Source organism: Bombyx mandarina, chromosome 15 (genome assembly GCF_030267445.1).
Source record: "Bombyx mandarina strain Sakado chromosome 15, ASM3026744v2".
In the NCBI taxonomy this organism is placed as follows: Eukaryota; Metazoa; Arthropoda; class Insecta; order Lepidoptera; family Bombycidae; genus Bombyx; species Bombyx mandarina.
The window spans coordinates 14,338,923-14,358,431 of NC_143221.1; the positions used below are offsets into that span (position 1 = coordinate 14,338,923).

The following is a 19,509-nucleotide window of genomic DNA, read 5'->3' on the forward strand; positions in this document are numbered from 1 at the left end:
TCGGGAGGATCCGTAATGCCGTGTTTAGGGTGATGTCGACTGTGTTATTCTGACAAACCCGTGCTATTGAGAAATCTACTATCAAAGAAAGTTATAATTAACGATGAACTACAAAGGTCCATATATAATATCAAAACAGGTTTCTTGATTATATACATAATAGACTTCGAAGGTGAAAAATGAGCAATGATTCTCTAAAATTTTTCAACGCTAATAATTTTAAATGTATACAAATTCAAGTAATTAATCACCTGTAGAGGTCAAGGCCTATGTCTCCGCTAGGGTTCACCATAACAGCCAGCAGGTTTCTTCTAATATTGGAAGTAATTAAAATTAAATGAAAATTTTCATTTTGTTTCAGATAACTTAAAAGCCGTGGGAAAACAACAATGTATCGGAAAAATAAGGACCACGCTTTCGAAATAAGATGATAGATTCAAAACAAGTAAAAAAAAATGAAAATAACCACATAACAATGCATGTGCCGGAGATCTTTTTATCATCTGATCTGACTCCTGAATTCAATGAGATTGTATTCGAAGTGAACATTTCATTGGACAATGAGACCCGGAATGCCACTGATGTTCGCGGAGATGTCGGTGTTAACAACTGGTGGGCGCTTGTGGCTTCAATGCTGGTTATTGCAACGGCCACAGGGAACGTCTTAGTCTGCCTCGCCATTTACTTGGAAAGGAGGTTACAAAACGTGACGAATTACTTTCTGATGTCTCTCGCTATAACAGATTTACTTGTCGCCATTTTGGTCATGCCGCTCGGGATTCTAACTTTAGTTCGAGGTAAGATGGGTTTTTTGTTGTACTAGTTAGTTAGTAGAACTTAATACAAGTTTAAAACAATTTTCAAAACATACGAGTATTTTATCAGCATACTTCCATTACCCTGTCTTCATTCCATACGAATATATTGTTGCCAGTATTCCTTACCAACATGTTAATTCATAACCCTTGTCCAAATACTAGTGGTCGGGTTTTTTGGGTCCCTGCTCTTGTAATTTATTGTTTTTTTTTCTCTCTCATACACCGAGAACAGTCAAGCGGAATAAAAGTGTAAAAAATTACATTAACTATGACTTGAAGACAGTTATATATCACTGTTATAATGGCAGGTATGTTTACCTGTATCAAAATTAGCTAGTTTAGTGTTAAGACTCAAACCATAACTATCGTATCTTTCTAATATTATTACATAATTATAATATTCCAAGGCAACCCGGATATTTCCCGGTCAAATATCATCTAATCTATTTCTGTTCACGAAGTAATTAAAACTATACTAAAGTAATTAATCAAACTACATTCGAAGTTATTTTTGCTGTCAACATTTTAGGGTCGGAAGTATTTCGAAACACGAAACTTTGTAAGTTTAAGCATACATCAAACGTCTTAATTAATTGTGGTACCTCAAATTTATTAAAATTCCTATGAGTTTTTATACTGTTTTTTTTTAAAGACATATGTAACTTCTAGCTTCTAACTCAGGTTTAATATCTATTTTAGAATCAAGCTAGAATTTATGGTTGGGTTGGGTCAGTGATTTGCAACGTCACATATGTTGTGAACTTTATTACTAATTGATCGACCATTGTTTTTTTTTTGTTGTCTTCCTCTCAGGTCTCTTTTGTTACGTAAAATTTCAATCTTACCCAGTCTTTGTGCTCTATTTCTCTATACGGCTTTATTAAATCATCTCTCTACACCGAAACGTGAAAATGGATATTATCATGCCGCTATTTATGAACATCAAATTAGTCTTGTTATGAATTCTGAAATTTCCACGTTCCACGGATTCGTGACGCAGAATTAAATTTTTCGACTAGCCTGTATTAAGTGTTTAAGTAATTGGAAATGATATTTAAATTTGGATGCTTTTTCTGAGTAGTACAAATAATGATTCTTGTTAATGCCAATTTATTTTAAAAGGTTATATCTATTGAGATTTTCGTCGGAGATTCTCAGTGGGTCGCGATTCCAATCCAGTGGTAGATTCTAGCACTACTCTTACTAGGGCTAGTGTTCACAAATTTTCTCAGGTTGAGCCCGTCAGCTCATCTACCACGCGTAGGTGAAATAGCCCCTAAGGCTGCCAGCGAAAAGGTAGGAAAAAAGAGGCTATAACAGTTGCTGTACAGATTTAATTGAGATACAATCTTATTTCATAAGGTACACAGCGGGAACTTCATTGTCTTGTCTATAAGCAGGTATCCACTTAAGCATTTGATACTTTATAAAAATAATATTGTAATGACAGTTAGAATTTGCCGACTTTATAATATAAATTCTATGTTTCCAAAGCAATCAGTTATTCCATTTTGAAGGATGATATTTTGGATCCACAAATGAGTAATTCGTAGTGCTCTGTCAATGTTTAGTGTAGTATCTATATATTAATACGTGAAGCAAAAACTTTGTATCCCTTTTTACGAAAATTGCGCGGACCGAGGAGTATGAAATTTTCCACACTTATAGAAAATATAGAGAAGGAGTGCACAATGCTAATTTTTTTTTTAAATAATGCATAAAATGTACATTAAATCAATAAAGAAAACATTACACACTCTACATACCATGTATTTGACGCACACACGCATGCATACTATTTATTGTCAAACTTTTGTTCTTGACGTCTCTTGTCAAATTGAGAATAGATTAAATACACATTAAATATTGTTTGTCTTTGTTAATATTTTTTATAGTGTAGTCTTAGCGAAATTTGTGATTATAGAAGTATAAAATACAATCATAATAGTGGAAAAACTTACAATTCCAATTAATTATAGTCGAATTTCGACTACTGCGGGACCTCTAGTTTTAATTATTTTATCGATCGATTTTAACGATTAATATTGAACCATCGAATAAAGATCGTAAATAGCAATTCCGTACATAAACGAAGACTAAATAATTATGTAGTGCGTACTATAAATTTTTGCAAATATAATTTCAGACTCATGTATTGTTTAGTTCAGCAAGAAGGTCAATCTGTGATATCATTAATACTCTGTTATGTAATAGTAACTGATAGTGCCTGACGAATGGCAAATGTAAATTAATATTTTATAAATCTAAAGCCTGTGTCTCAATAACACCTAACGTCAAGTAACAGAATAGACACAGTTTCTTATTTATAAGACCCTAATCAGATCTAAAACAGTTACTCTAGAAATAATTTACCACTGTGTCCATTATCTCCTTTACCTCGCACAGTTTTCGTTCATGAATTTCCCTAATACCCAGCGAGGTTCTTTTGCTACACAATAAAATATCAAAACCATTCCCTCACGTGTTATGGCGCACTAACATAAACGCACGATAAATCCTTACAGAATATAAGGGGAACAAGGGTACGCGATACGACCACTCGTAATCCATACAAAATTACAAAGATCTGTGCCCGCTGGAAATGTAGTCAGGTGATGTATGATTTTAAATGAAATAGCAATCTGTTTAGCTACTAATCATTTCTGTACATGTAAAAGTTATGAATTTAACACTAAATAGAACCTGAACTCGATCACAGTTGTATAAACAAACTACAATGAAAAAAAATTTGGAATAATGTCCAACAGTCGTCAAATGTTATTGTTAAAATGAACGATTTACAGCGATGTATGGCCGCAGTGTGACCGCAGTTGTTACGAAAAAAAATCCCGTTCCGTCATACATTTACGTGTAGGGCTACACAAGGATATTTTGGTACGCATACCAAATTTCCGGTATTCTCCGGAGCTGCCTCAGATATTTCGGCCTTTGATATTCGTGGGAATCTATTAAGGGCCCACGCAAAAATACTCTTTGCAGAACTCGAATAGCGCTGAGCGTCACCCCCGATGTTTGGCGTGTCCTCGAACTTTAGACACCGAATCCATGCTACAAGCTAGGTCCTATATTTTTTAAACCCTAACTAGAAATTGTTTGATGAGGAATGCTACGTTTGCATTGGAAAATCACTAATAGGCACACTTCAAAAAATATTCATAACTGGGTAAAAGGTCATCTGATCCCAAACTAGGACTCCCTATATTATGAGAACCAAAGTCTGGCACAATAGTAGATAAATAATAACTGGAAACAAAACCGGTTCCATCCATCATCCGGTTCCAAATTGGGATTAACTGTATTACGTGTGCCAGAGACTGATATACATACGTTTACATATATACATCTATAGATACTAAACGCCCAGACAAAGAGCAGGCAAACCTGTTCATCACACGATTCTTGGCCTGATGTGGGATTCAAACCCACGGCTCTCGGTGCGATGGCCAGTAGCTCTAACTACTGCACCGAATCAGTCATATCACATATCCGTTTCAATTTATACATATATACATAAATATTAAGCATCTGTAACAGACATATTTTATTCTTTATTCTTCTACCCACTCATTTAAAGCTTTCCTTCGTTAAGAACGGTTAGCTTGTAGAAAACTCAATTGTTGAGTTAAGCTCGCCATTTTTTTATATCTTATCGCAATTACTGTAATATTAACTGTGTGTACAATAAAGAATAAAGACAAGACATAGCGCAATTAATTTTTTTCGCTAACTAGTACGCCAACGAATCAATCAGTTTTGTCTATATTCCCACTAAAATACCGAACAGTAAAATATCCATATTGTTAGTTGAGTCACGTTCAGAATGATTTGCGTGTCCAATCCGATAACAATGAATGGCGCATTACAATGTTGTTCAACGGCATTAAAATCATGAAAATGACTAATTTTGACTTTTTTTTATGTAAATGAGGTTTGATAATTACTTCGATATAGATAAAACTCATAACTTACCTGCGTAGCTCACTGATATTTTATCTCAGAAACTCAAATAGCGTTGACAATGATGTCATTAAATATTGTACATGGAAGCGTCTCGCATTGAAAATTAATAAGTCTTATACTATATTAATTTCTTAGACATCTATACTATAAGACTGAGTAATTTTAAAACCCTTGACACAATTTACTTTCAGTGCAGAATTACTTGAACCATCAATTTTACGACAGCCATAATTCCGTTGATTGATTTTCGATAATGCCTCTCCCTTTGCCGTTTATTTAACAATTTCATGCCGAAAATGGGGGCTGTGTTTATATATTTCCACTACCTAAGACGTGGCAGAAGAGTTTACATAGACTAAGTGTTAAATAATTAAATTAATTCATAGACAATGGTTAATATCCTCAATCTCTCTCTCAAGAGAGGAAGGAGGAAGTATCATTCTAACCGATGTTTGCAATGTGCAAAAAAGCCTTAGTGGTAAAACCAGGTTGGGTGGCTTAGAGATAATCGCTGATTCTCTTTTGTTCTTCTATTGGAGACGGTTGGAGTTTAAGGGAATTAAATTCCCTATAAAGTAATAAACCTTATCCGAGCCTCGAAAGAAATAAGTAAGAAATCATAAGAGGCACTCAGGAGTTAGCACGGAAAGCGTTTCTCCCCACTACCTTATCCTCACGAGTCGAGTGACCATCAGTCATCGGCACTACAACTGGTCGTATAGGAGGGGAGGATGTAACAGCAGTAAGTAGCTCGAGTTGACCAGAGTATACATCCATATCTTTTGTACCCAGACAGACTATTACCAGTGTGCTTAGTGCGAGTTTTTTAACGTTCTCGATAGCGTAAAAGTTAGCTCTTATTTGTATGGAATGGGATCGTTTGCGTACGTTTGCCGCTAGGGGCGATGTTCCAACTGCATACAAAATTGGCTTAACTTTTACGCTATCGAGAACGTTAAGAAACTCGTACTAAGCACACAGATAGATCTATTGACCTAGATTAAATACATTACTGACGGTAAGAGTACTTCACAGATGGCTACCATGACCCACAGAATTGAAAAGTAGTTATGGATTTGTTTTTTTGCCCTCCTAGGGAGACGAGCATACGGCCCACGTTCTTGTGAGTGGTTACCGTTGCCCATGGACCTCAGCAATGCCAGGGGCAGAGCCGAGCCGCTGCCTACCGTTAAGTACTCTCCACAAGCCTCGTTTGAAGACACAAGTCATAGCACTCAGGACACGCCACGGAGAGGAGCTCATTCCAAACCCGAACGGTACGTGGCAGAAAAGATCTCTGGAAACGCACTGTGGATGAATTCTACTCCAGTGGCGGGCAGTGCAATGGTAAAAACGAGATGATGCAATCATCGCAAACAATCAAATCAACAAAATGATTTCAAAAATTTCTGTTTTTTATATGCCCTAATGACTTCGAATTCAAGTTCCAAAGTGGCATACCCAGTTTTTTATCTACAAGTTATAAAAATAATAATAATTATCCAATATATGTTTCTGACCTTTATTGAAACATAGCATACAGAAACATACAGAAAATAGCTCGTTCCTTCCTGAAACTATTTACGTACTTCACGATGTATTACATTACGTCCAATTTGCCGAACTAGATATATTTAGTATACGCCAATTGGCCACTAATGAAAAGTGTGTGGGCCAATGTTTGTGGCTAATAAAAGGTCAGTTTATCGCGAACGTGGTAAGAATATAAACCAGGATAAGTATAGCCCCGTTTATGTCCGGACCGTAATTACGAACGGCTCCAGCTACGTTTGTCACGGTATCTTAAAATTATGACGGTGTAGCTGTTATTGGCGTAGTTTTGGCATATGAAAACGTGTCCGACATTTCTGGCGTATATGTGTGCCCTTTCGTAATATCAGAGCATGAAGAATAATGTTTGGTTAATGCGGTGGGAATATAATGGTTTGTTTTTTTTTTCGTAAATTAAACTCATGTAGTGAACTGACTATTATCTTCAGAGGATAAATTAGTGCTGAGGAGTACATAAGAAAAACGAGTTTGGTTGATATAATGATTTGAATTCTGCATAAGAAAAGTGGATAATACACACACATTCATATTTTATGAGTTCAGTGCCCATGTAAGGAAAATAAAAAAGCTGTATACAATGATTTTCTAAACTTAGATGTTTAGCATAGGGGTATGACATAAAAGCTCTAAAAAGAAGGAAGTGTCGAATAAATACTTAGACAATCCAACAAGCAGTAATATAGATTTTTCGCCAAACGTTTGGTCCTTTGGACTGCTTTTTAACATTTGGGGAAGGTTTAACGACGAAAGGAAGATCTTCCACCGAGCGGGTGATATTTGCTCGGTAGACCGACGGTCCGAATGTTGTTGTTCGGAACTTGTGTATATGCGCTTTATCTTGAAAATGTCGTAAGCGAGATTCAGGCATCTGTCAATTATCTTGCGTTGTATGATGGCTACCCGCCACATCACTCCCCTCCGAGACCGGAGGTCGTGTCATTTTAGTTATCGTTGTCCGTGCTGAGATTAGCTTGCAAGTGCCAGTGCTGCTCGAAGTTTGCGGTGAGTCGAAACTGAGCTTGAATGCTGCGTGATTGTCGCCAGTGCTGCTCGAAGTCTGCGGTGAGTCGAGACTGAGCTTGAATGCTGCGTGATGAGGCAGTGTAGGTGCGTGCCGTAGGGCCAGGAAGCGCGGTGAGTCGGCTGCGATGGTCCTGTTGAGGCTGCGATGCTGGCTTGCTGTGGGACAACTGCCGATGACTTGCTTTTATCTGCGAGAATGCGGGGATAGTGGTAGCCGAAGTTCTTGATGCGCTGATGATGAATCAGAAGGTTGCGATTGTTCCGTCGGGTTCACCAGTTTGGGGAAGGTTTAACGACGAAAGGAAGATCTTCCACCGAGCGGGTGATATTTGCTCGGTAGACCGACGGTCCGAATGTTGTTGTTCGGAACTTGTGTATATGCGCTTTATCTTGAAAATGTCGTAAGCGAGATTCAGGCATCTGTCAATTATCTTGCGTTGTATGATGGCTACCCGCCACAAACATGACGAGAACTTCAATTAACCTGGTGGTTTTAAGCTTTTTTTCTTTTAATTAAATACTGGCATATTGTCTCAGCTTTATACATTTGGCCAATATACCAGTTGGATGAAATAATAACCTACACAACGGAATTTGTGATTATTTTCTGGCAGAAATAGACAGAAGGAATTGAAGCCAGTACCGGTATTCAACCTGGCCGGCCGCCAAACCGTAGGTCAGATCAGGTAACCGCGCTCACTGGACTCTCCGTTGCGACCATCCTGAGAGAAGCCAAAAACCGAACGATATGGAAGCTGATGGTATTAAAAGCCACGAAGGCCTTTGAGGGACACGACTTTCAGCAATGAAGTATGCGACTAAGAAGAAGACCGGTACTCAAGAATAGCAAACTAATTTTATTTATTCGAGGCAATTTATCGCTGTCAGTTCTTTCTCTATTCCAGAGAGAAGCTTCAAGGTCAATATTATATATTATAATAGCTGTTTAAGCTCTATGAGGATAGATAAGAAATTCAATATTTTATAATTGCCCAGACTAGTGTACGAACTTGCGGCCCATCGGCTGTTGCTTTGAGTAAGTGCGGGCATCCACTCTGAGACTTGAGGTCTATATTTCAGTCGTGTGATAATCACGCAAATTAGATTTTTCATAAGTTTTATTTTTATTACAAAATGCTAACTTCACCGTGGACCTTCATTGTAGAATTACAAGCATACCGGGTGTCTTGTCATTTAACCCACAACAACTTAAACTACGCAATCCACACATATTTGTTTTCACATAAAAATCATGAAAACCTAATACAATATATTTATTTAAATACAATATCTAAACATTATTTGAAGTCGTCGTGGCCTAAAGGATAAGACGTCCGGTGCATTCGTGTTGAGCGATACTCCGGTGTTCGAATCTCGCAGGCGGGTACCAATCTTTCTAATGAAATATGTACTTAGCAAATGTTCACGATTGACTTCCACGGTGAAGGAATAACATCGTGTAATAAAAATCAAACCCGCAAAAATTATAATTTGCGTAATCACTGGTGGTAGGACCTTTTGTGAGTCCGCGCGGGTAGGTACCACCGCCCTGCTTGTTTCTGCCGTGAAGCAGTAATGCGTTTCGGTTTGAAGGGTGGGGCAGCCGTTGTAACTATACTTGAGACCTTAGAACTTATATGTCAAGGTGGGTGACGCATTTACGTTGTAGATGTCTATGGGCTCCAGTAACCACTTAACACCAGGAGGGCTGTGAGCTCGTCCACCCATCTAAGCAATAAAAAATTAAAAAAACATTATGAATATTTATTAGGTTATTGATTTTTCCGCTCTGTGAAGTCGCATTTCGGTTCACAAGAAAAAGAAAACGTAAGATACAAAAAAAATATAGGGTACGTAAGATTCCCTTTGTAAACGACTTCATTGTACCAGATCTAGTCGTCTCTTTTAGATAATGGAGGATTTTTATTCAATTACGTTAACAGAAGTGCCCTCTACTTTAAACACAAGACGGCAGCCAGAATGGCTACACTCAATGAAACAATTTAGTAATCTCTATATATAAAAATGAATTGCTGTTCGTTAGTCTCGCTAAAACTCGAGAACGGCTGGACCGATTTGGCTAATTTTGGTCTTGAATTATTCGTGGAAGTCCAGAGAAGGTTTAAAAGGTGAGAAAATATAAAAAAAGCTCGGAATTATATAAAAATAAACAATTTTGTTTTTCCTTGTTTGATGTGTCCCCTTGATGTCTCTTTTATTTATCGATTGAGGCACTACGAAGTCTGGCGGGTCAGCTAGTGTTATAATAAAATAAACGAAATATAGCGTTGTTTTAAATTATTTTAAACTATGACGTCATCAATGAAGACATCCGTTTTCTGGTTGACGTGGAGGAACAGAGGAAAATCATAACGATGAAAGCCTTAACTTATTTTTAGATGAACAGGTTTGGTTTCTCAGATGTGAATAGTTCAACGGCTCGAACAAAAATGAATATTTTACCTGATATTTAAACTCAGTAATACGAAAACAAAACTTTTTCAAATACCTACGTATATTTAAAAAAAAATCTGTACTAATTTTAAGTTCGTTTTTAAAGTGAACGTACATTATAATTACATACCTTGAGCAGCTTGTTGACCTAATAATTAGTACGTCTGACTACCATATAACAACGTCTGACCTTAATTTGTTCGCCGTTTCTAATGATATTTGGGGTTTGGTTCTGGGATTTGTGTTTCGGTACTCATAACACAAGAGAAAATCTTGAGAAGAGTCAGTTTCCACGAAATTGTAATTCGGAAATAATTTAACATGTTTCGGTTGCGCCAGATAAAGAGCTTCCTATTTCATGATCTTGTACATTAATTACCAATCCCAATATAGCATTATTAGTACGTAAAACATGACCCAAAGAACAAACCATCCTATTTATTACGGTAAATACGCCAGATTTGTAGTCCGGCCAATCTCATTAACATGATAAATAGTATTCTATACTATGTCTAAATGATATGATCCAGATTTCAACTCTATAAAGAGTGGGTCGTAAAAGAGAGTTGATATTAATTAGCGGGTCCAGCGGGTTATACCATATTAGCGGCACCACCTTACGGCCTCATGGGTGCAATGGCCAATGTAGAGTCATTTTTGCCGACCATACCGTCGGTCAGGCGTCCTTAGGGTTACAGCTTTGGTCAATCCTTACCCGTCTGCCGGTGCCTAGTGCAAGCATAAGTGCAGCGGAGCCATTAGCGAGTGGTTTAGGCTGTTTCGCATGTATTACATGCCTTTTGACTCTCAGCCGACAGTAAAAGATTATGACCTGTTATTTCGCGAAATTCCATCTGTGTGTGAATTGCACTCATATTTTCTCTTTGTTTCAGGTCACTTTCCCTTGGCCGCCCCGTACTGCCTCACCTGGATCTGTCTGGACGTCCTTCTATGCACAGCGTCTATCATGCACCTTTGTACTATCAGCGTTGATCGGTTAGTGATGTTTTTATCTTGAAATACTACAACTAAGACTAATGGTTCAATTACTAATGGTCTATCCGCTCTTTAAATTTAGAATTAAAAAAGCTACGATTTCAATTATTTGGAAATGACATAGTACATTAAATTTATATCATGCGTAATTACTGGTAATGCAGTGTTTTAAGTCCACTTCTTTTGATACCAATACTATGTATACTATCTATTTAAGCCTCGAAGCTATAGATTAAACAAAGTGTTACATTAATATTTTACCGAAAATTTTACATTTAGTAATTTTCGTCAAATACCACTTTTCATAGTTATCAATTCAAATTCAAAATCATTTATTTCAACTTAGATGTCAGCATAACACACTTGTTGAATGTCAAAATATAAATAACAATGTTAACTCTACCACCGGTTCCAAAAAAAGCCACAGTCCTGAGAAAAACCGGCGAAGCAAACTCAGCGGGCTTTTTTTTGTTTTTTTTCTCAAATATGTTCTTTTTTTTTTAAATAAGTAAAAATATTTACAATAAACGAAAAAACAAGTCAAAAAATACAAAAAATTCAAAAAAATAATAATAATGAAAAATGAAAAGGCCAGGAGCGAACGCCTCATTCCCACGTTCGTTCCTTGACAGTTTTCTTAAATCTATGAACATGTAGTAGTTGAACGTTTTGTGGGATCTTGTTGAAAAGTTGTACACCCAGCCCCCTAAAAGAGTTGCTTATTTTCTTAATTGGAGCCACCGGCAACGCAATAATGAAATAATAATCACCAAGGAATATTGCATAATCGCAAAATTACAAACCACGTACCTAAAATATTGAGTAAATTGAATTGGTTAACATGAAGTGCGTTTATTAGTGCTATGATTAGCATCTCATTAAAAGCTTAAAATATCTCCTGGCTGATTTTACACATTTGACGTTACAGGCTTGAAGTCAGTGAAGCTATTACAACATCCTGTATATATTTTAATTTATAAAATTCACTCAATACCAACTCTTACAGTACCTATGTTGTTTTCATACATTTTCGTTGTTCACTATCAAACACGGCTCCAAAAGGATTTCGCTTCGTTGAACAAAAGGATAAGTGAGGGTGGATCTTTCATTCAGCTAACATAGTGTAAATAAACGTAAAAATTACGTCAGTATTACAAAAGTATTGTCATGTCCTACTGATTTTGGGGCTGCCCAATTTTCTGTCGTTGCGGATGTGAAGCCGGTTCAGAATTGAGTAACGAATTCGGATTTTTTGACAAAATAGAGGAAGCGGCCTTTTGCCTTTATTGGGTATTTATTTAAATTACCAGAGGCCACTGCTCATCTTGAGATGTGAGGTTGAAATTTGTATTAAATGGGATTACGCCTTTCAACCCGCCCTTAAGAGCTCTTTGGCATGGAAAACGACCTGTTATTTTTAACAGGAACGCATGGTTTTTTCACAATTGCCCAAAGTGGACAGTATAGTATAAGTTATAGATCACTGCACTATGAGTAATTTCGCAAAGCTATAAATTTTACTGGCTTCCAATTTTAAAACCCAAGTTTATGGCTACATCATGGAAGACGTTTCGAGAATATGTATTGTGTAGTAAACTTCAATTGTTCATCTTCCTCCAGATACCTTTCATTGCGTTATCCGATGAGGTTCGGGAGAAACAAGACTAGAAAGAGAGTCACAGTCAAGATCGCCTTCGTTTGGATTTTGTCCACGGCCATGAGTCTTCCATTGAGTCTTAAGTATTCCAAGGTAAGTTTTATGAATATAAATTTTACATTTAAAACAGTTCTTCAAATAAAGAACATTTGCAGTGTTGAGATTAATTAACCTCTGCTAATTATTAGCTGGAAGGATTCACAATATGTGAATTTTTAGGAAAATAAATTTTTAACCATTTCCATATCAATAATTAACTCAACACACTCGATACGGTAGTGTCATGTCACGCTGGCCAAGGATTATTTCTATAGCATCATAACGTCTGCTGATAAGGTAAAATGGCCTTGAAACTTGGACTTGGAATCGGACAAGTGCAACACGGATTTTTTGTTGTCTCCGCAGGTTCATAGCCAAACTCATGAATGGCTCTTCTCTGACGTATAAAGTTTAAAAAAAGCATGTCGTTCTCTGTAATATGTATTTGTAAGCTTGAGGGTAGATATTATCTTGTTGAACACCAAGTAAAACGAAGTCACCTTTGGTTTCTGATTTAATCAACAATATGTTAACTTGACAATTCACTTTAACACTTGTCCAACTTTAACCAGTACGTACAACAGTCACTGAATCACACAACGTAACAACGATATAGTAAGTGCACCGGGCAAACGCAGTCGAACGAATGTTCATTGCGAGGCACGTACCGCCTTTTTATACTGGCCGGCGCAGCTGGCTTATTTATGAGTCACTTCTGTTGCACCTGTTGTTTGTGAGTCGAACGACACGGCCGGCGCACCTGGCTTGTGTGAGTCACTCCTATTGCACGTGCTAAACAGAAATATCGTTAACGCCGTCATATTTAATTTTGTGACCTTACCCATTGCTATTATTATATTATTCTGTCGTGGAATTATTATGCGTTGATTCCGATTTGAAGTAATAACTGTTTTATTAATTTGATTTGATTGAACTTCTTTCTTAAGTCACCCGAATCTGCACGGGTAGGTACCACCACCCTGCCTACTGCTGCCGTGATGCAGTAATGCATTTCGGTTTGAAGGGTGGGGCAGCCGTTGTAACTATACTGATACCTTAGAACCTATATCCCAAGGTGGGTGGTGGCATTTACGTTGTAGATGTCTATGGGCTCCGGTAACCACTTAACGCCAGGTGGGCTGTGATCTCGTCCACCCATATATGCAATAAAAAAAATTACAATGAGTCCTTTTACCATACTATTAACCATTGCTTTTACAAAAAAACAATTTAACACCAATTTTCAGTTAGTTCTTGATGATTTATAAATGTCTTCATAAAATATAATTTCCTTAGCTTTATAAAGAACATTTTTTATCTCATAAAAACCATTGAGGAATGAATGACTAATGTTATTGGACTTTTCTGTGAATTTCATAGTTACTTCATTTTGTCTGAAGGATTTATATTTAGATCACATTAATTCGACTCCCGAAAGATGCGTATTTAATAACACATTAATTTGAATCTCGTTTAAATAAAACTCTTTGATAGTTTGTAATTAATGAAATATGACTTTTGTCAACTATTCGTCTAAATCGTTTTCATTAAGAATCTTTGAATTTCATTCAAATACATTAATTCATAGATCTTCAAGGCTTCTTAATTTATTAGCATCGTTACGAAAATTATCTTTGTAACGAACTTTTGAACTCCTAAGTATTTTCGATCTAATTGTTGACACTGCTTCGATCTAAGTGTAAGACTATTTAATATTCGAACTGATTAGTTATAAACTTATTAAATTCTAAACCGGACCATTTTTTACGACTCTATTTGTTTTTGTTCATAATTTCAATTAGGGTTCTGCCATTAGTGCAATTAAAACACTGAATGATCACAAAGATTACAAAAGATACAAACGACTTTAATATTTCTAAACACATATACTTAAAATTGAAATTCGAAGATCTAACTGCATCAGATTAACAGCTAAGTGGCTACAAAGGTTTTTAGACACTTGGTACTGAAAATACTGTAAGTAGTTAAAAACCTGCCTTAGAATTCAGACCAGTTCACTACAAGTAAGCAAGTCAACTCTGTATGAGATTATCCTCAAACCTACATGCTCTTATAGAGTCTAGTTGTGGGTTAATGCTAGCAATTATATTATAAGCAATTATTGAAAGTTTTTCGAGCTAGACACTAAGAACTTCAAGATGGACCAGATAATCATTAGACATACTAAAAACTATCAACCTAGTAAATCATCTATGAACTGGCGTTGTAATGTGTCATTTATTGCAGGTTGAAAATTAGTAGCAGCCCTAACGTTGCCACGTAACTCTGAAGCAATTAGCTATGATAGGACCTCCCAGTAGCTCTGTCAGTCGATAAAACTGAATATTCAAATCGATTACCAAATAAACGGCTTATTATTTTAAAAAATCTTATCTACATACCCAGCGAGATTACAGAAAGAAAAAAAGCTAGTGATAGATATAATAATATATATAACGACACAAGTCTGGATCATCACTGCCAGGAGTACGGATACAGCTATATAATATTTAAGGCACTATTTCTAGATTTTTTAGTACAAGGACAACTCATAGCCTTCTGGGATCGTGAGGTATTTTCATGTCTATTATCATCGTCGAAAGAACGGGCCCATTGGGCAACGAATCCGTAAAACAATAATCACACTAAAGCAGCTTCATCCCAATATTTTAAATCACCGATAACTCAAATTTCTAGATTTGATAAATAATCTAGAACAAAATGTGCTAACAACTCAAAAATATATTATTTGGATATGGAAGGACTCTGAATCTTGACTTCATAATCGCCCACCTTTAGATTGGATTTCGAAATATCAATTGTTTGTAATAACGAATATCCTACGGCAGCTGAGGGTTAATAAATGACTGAATTATAAACGAATTCGAATACAATTTAACTTGGCAGCGATTTTCAAAGTTGGGAGCTTCATAAATACTCGAATCGTCGTGACACACTGTTTTAAACTTTGACAATCTAAATTGGGTTGGACGTACTTATTTTCTTTGGTGCTATTTTTTTTTCATTCCTATTCGCTGGTAGCTTAAGGGGCTATTCCAGCTACGCCTGGACGGGTAGGTGTGCTCACGGGCTCAACCTGAGTGAATTTGCTAACACTAGCCTTACCAAGAGCAGTCCTTCAGATAATCTATCACCTGATCGGAATCGCGTCCCACTGAGACGATACGGAGAGAAACTCAGTGGGCTGAGTCTTTGGGAATTTTTATATCAGCTTACATTGGCATACGAACAAGCGACTGTGATGGCATAAAGACCGATTAGCAATGCCGGGTCGAGAGTCTCCTTGAGTGTATATACACGAACAAATAGACAAATAAATTTAATTTTAACTGGTAACCCAATTTAACTGGTAGCGAACTAAACAGATATTGCAATTTGAATATTGAAGGAAAAAATGTCAGAGAAAAACAAATGAGTCTTTTCACTGAAAGGGTCATTAAATTTTTTGGCTCCAGTATATTTTTCAACGGCCTTACCGGAAGACCTCTAACTTCCGAGTCAGCAATCAGTGCAGTCAATAGCGTCTATTTCTTAAAATTGCTAATAGCTCATAAGGAAATGTGAGTAAGCGACACCGACCTCATCCAATTATCTGCTGTTACTGTCTCTGTCATCCGCAGTAGCAATGTCTTCAGTCATTGCCATCTAACGCCCTTAATACCTTAAGCACTACCCCACAAAAGTAATTATGCAAAGTCTGTCGAAGTTCGAATAGGTTTTAAATAAGAATTGGCTTTTAAAAATTGGATGCAGACAGAATACTGAAGCAACGACACAGGCGTGTCATTTAATACGTATATAAATGAATGCTTAAAGTTCTGCATTGTACTTTCTCGGTGATCAAAAGTCGCCTATTTTAATTCGGAGTACTTTTCAACTTTCCAGCCCTAAGCAGGTCATTACGGATCCTCCCGATCAATTAACGGTGCTTTTAGGTACCTCAAGCACCGGTCACCGTCCTCGCCGAACCCGTCGCTTGCGACGAAGAGTTCGACGAGTAAATTAACCCATAGATACAGTCCACTGAGTTTCTCGCCGGATCATCTCAGTGGGTCACGTTTCCGATCCGTTGGTAGATTCTGCGAAGCACTGCTCTTGCTAGGGCCAGTATTAGCAACACTCCGGTTTGAGCTCCATGAGCTCACCTACACGTCAAAGAGAAACTGAAATAGCCATTCAAGGCTATCGGTATTCGGTCGGTAGGGAAAAAAAAACACTTTCCACTCGATGCTTACACGTTTTGTAAATAATCGCAAATAGTGAGAAGTATCACTGGATTCTGAGACAAAGTCTTATGTGTTTCGGAAAATTCATTTGTATAAGCTTCCCTTCAAAGTCTAACAGCATTATTTGAACCGAACAGGAATTTGTCAAAAGTTTTAGAGACCCGACCCTTGTCGCGATTTAATTTCAGCCCGTTTCCTTTTATTATTACTACTTGTGTGGAAATAATAGGCTTTTCGACCAACTTTAGAAGCATAGTGTGATACAATGTGATCCGATCAGGAACTTTGTGATATAGGTTAATATAATAGTGAGTAGTCTACACAACGTATTTAGCATAGAACAATAATGGCGATGTAGTATATTTTTACAAAGCCACTAAATCTTTCAGTTTATGTCATTATTAACTTCATTACAAATCGGCAAAAGCGACTAATTATTCATTATTATTTTGTTATTCACCATCACCACTGACCACCATGACGGGACAACATTAGCTGTTCTATGATTAATATTATTTTTTTATGGCTTAGATGGGTATATGAGCTCACTGGTGTTAAGGCCCCCCTTGTGTTAAGTGTTTACCGAAGCCCATAGGGATTTACAACGTAAATGTCGCCACCCACCTTGAGATATGAGTTCTGAGGTCTCAGTATTATTTTATTACAACGGCTGCCCCACCCTTCAAACTGAAACGCATTAATGCTTCACTGCAGAATTAGGCAAAGTGGTGATACCTAGCCGTGCGGACTTACAAGACGTTCTACTACCAGTAATGATGGCAGAGGGTTCAGTAGTAAAAATACAAAAGTCGAAAGATTTCTCAGAGCACATTCCATATGAAGCAAAAGGTAGACACACACATAGTGAGAAACAGAGTCTCTGCAGACCGATTTTTCTGTGTTATCATAAATTTAATTTAAGTCAAAGTTTAGCTTCAAGTCAAAGTTTAGTAGGTAAAACTTAAATATTACGATTCCCGAAGAAACGCAAAATCCCACAAACGATCATCGATCCTATCGAGTCCATTCGGTTTATTTCGATATCTATTTATAGAAAGCATATTTACTCGAAACACAATACATCTGATTTCTCATCCAGTTAACCTTTGTTCTCAGCCAATGGTTCCAAATGAGATCCATTATAACGCGGTCAAGACACCAACTTAAACTGACAATTTATCTCGGAGAAAAAAAAATGGAGGGATTTTAATTTCACGGTCATCGGTTATAGATTGGGTTTTTGTCACGAAGAAAATTGGTATTCGAGCATTAAAATGGCTGAAAGAATAAGGGTGGAGAGAAAAATAAAGTGGTTAAGGTGTGAATGGTTTTATGATTGCACTTTTGTTTGAATTGGCTATTGCGCTATCCCAATTCAAATAATGTAATGAATGTAAGAATGCAAGTCTTTGCACTGTTGGAAGATTTCGGTGGAACATTGGCCCTTTAGCTGCTTTGGGTCCGCTCATTGTCAATTAAGGTCTCAGGAAGGGATTATGAATAGAATTAATTATAGATCTGCCCGATGTTATTAACATTAAGAGCGTATATCAGATGTCGGAAGGTCGCTTTTCCCAATCCACACAGGTTATAACTCCAGTGTATATTACCTATAAGGGCCATGATAAAATAAGTCAATGTATGCGTAAATCTTGTGTGATTGCAACTTTTAAAAATAAGTAAGTATTAAACTACCTGCAAACAAGTATCTAAATAATAATAATTCACCTCTTTAACAATTATGCAATGTGCGGCTCATCCAACCGCGCTTCGTTTGTTGGGGACATATACAAAACCACTTGTCATATACCATTTTGGTCGGGTTGGCTGCATTATGTCTCTTTAGTATTTGTATTTACGTTATCCGCATTACGCATATTGCAATAGTAAAATTTATGTTGCTATTATATACTTCCCTTGTTGCATCTTTTGTGATCTTGTATTCAATTGTGATCTTTTCTTACCCAAGACAAGTCAATATTGATTTTTTCATGAATTGCTAATGAAGTGTAATGATATTTGATTTTAATATTTTAAAGCAAATACGAAGGAAGTTTTTGGCTTTAAAATTATCTGGTACTGTATAAATGAAGACCGATCACATCATGACGCTAAGAAAATCCTTGTAGCTTCGAAAACTTTCAGAGAAAAATCTTGGGGATTTTTATTTCGGGTGATATTCAGTAGCGTAGAAGCTTATCCAAGCCAGCCTCTAAATTGTTGTCCTGAACAGAAATAAGTAAGGAAGGTACTTCTATTTTCTATTAGCTGTATTTTCAGTTCATAAAGATGAATTTAACATCAATCTCGCACTCAATCAGAAAATCCTTCACAGCTCTGTTCGGAAAGGATTTTTAAATAAATACATTTATTTCTCTCTAATTTATCTAACGCCATATTTTTTGAGTAAGCATTTAAGTATATATTTAATATCATCTCATAACATCAGTAATTACTATCGAGCAGTTAATAATCGCAGATAATATACAGTCACAAGTGAACAATATAATCCTCCAACCATTATTGGCGACTTGTTAGGGACGAGACATCACATGTATCAAAACCAATTTAATATGCCAGACGTGTGTTCGGAGCAATTAAGGACATATCTTTGACCTTGTTTCATAATAGTTCATGGCTGATAAATCATTTATCATTTCGACAAGCTTCCAAGAAACGATCAAGTGTATTAACACCTGGTTGAATGTTCATTAACATTCAC

The 19,509-nt window shown here is 36.7% G+C and overlaps 1 protein-coding gene across 5 annotated transcripts in view; it reads left to right on the forward strand.

The window, feature by feature from the left end:
- The window catches only part of 5-HT2B (5-hydroxytryptamine receptor 2B), a 108,344-nt gene that overhangs the window by 50,344 nt on the left and 38,491 nt on the right, over nucleotides 1-19,509 (forward strand). For all 5 annotated transcript variants that reach the window (XM_028181875.2, XM_089733418.1, XM_089733417.1 and 2 more), the window contains exons 2-4: nucleotides 362-797; nucleotides 10,742-10,844; nucleotides 12,465-12,594. In XM_028181875.2, coding sequence (XP_028037676.2) covers nucleotides 428-797; nucleotides 10,742-10,844; nucleotides 12,465-12,594 — 603 coding nt within the window. In that variant the 5' untranslated portion in view covers nucleotides 362-427. The remainder of the gene's footprint in view (nucleotides 1-361; nucleotides 798-10,741; nucleotides 10,845-12,464; nucleotides 12,595-19,509) is intronic.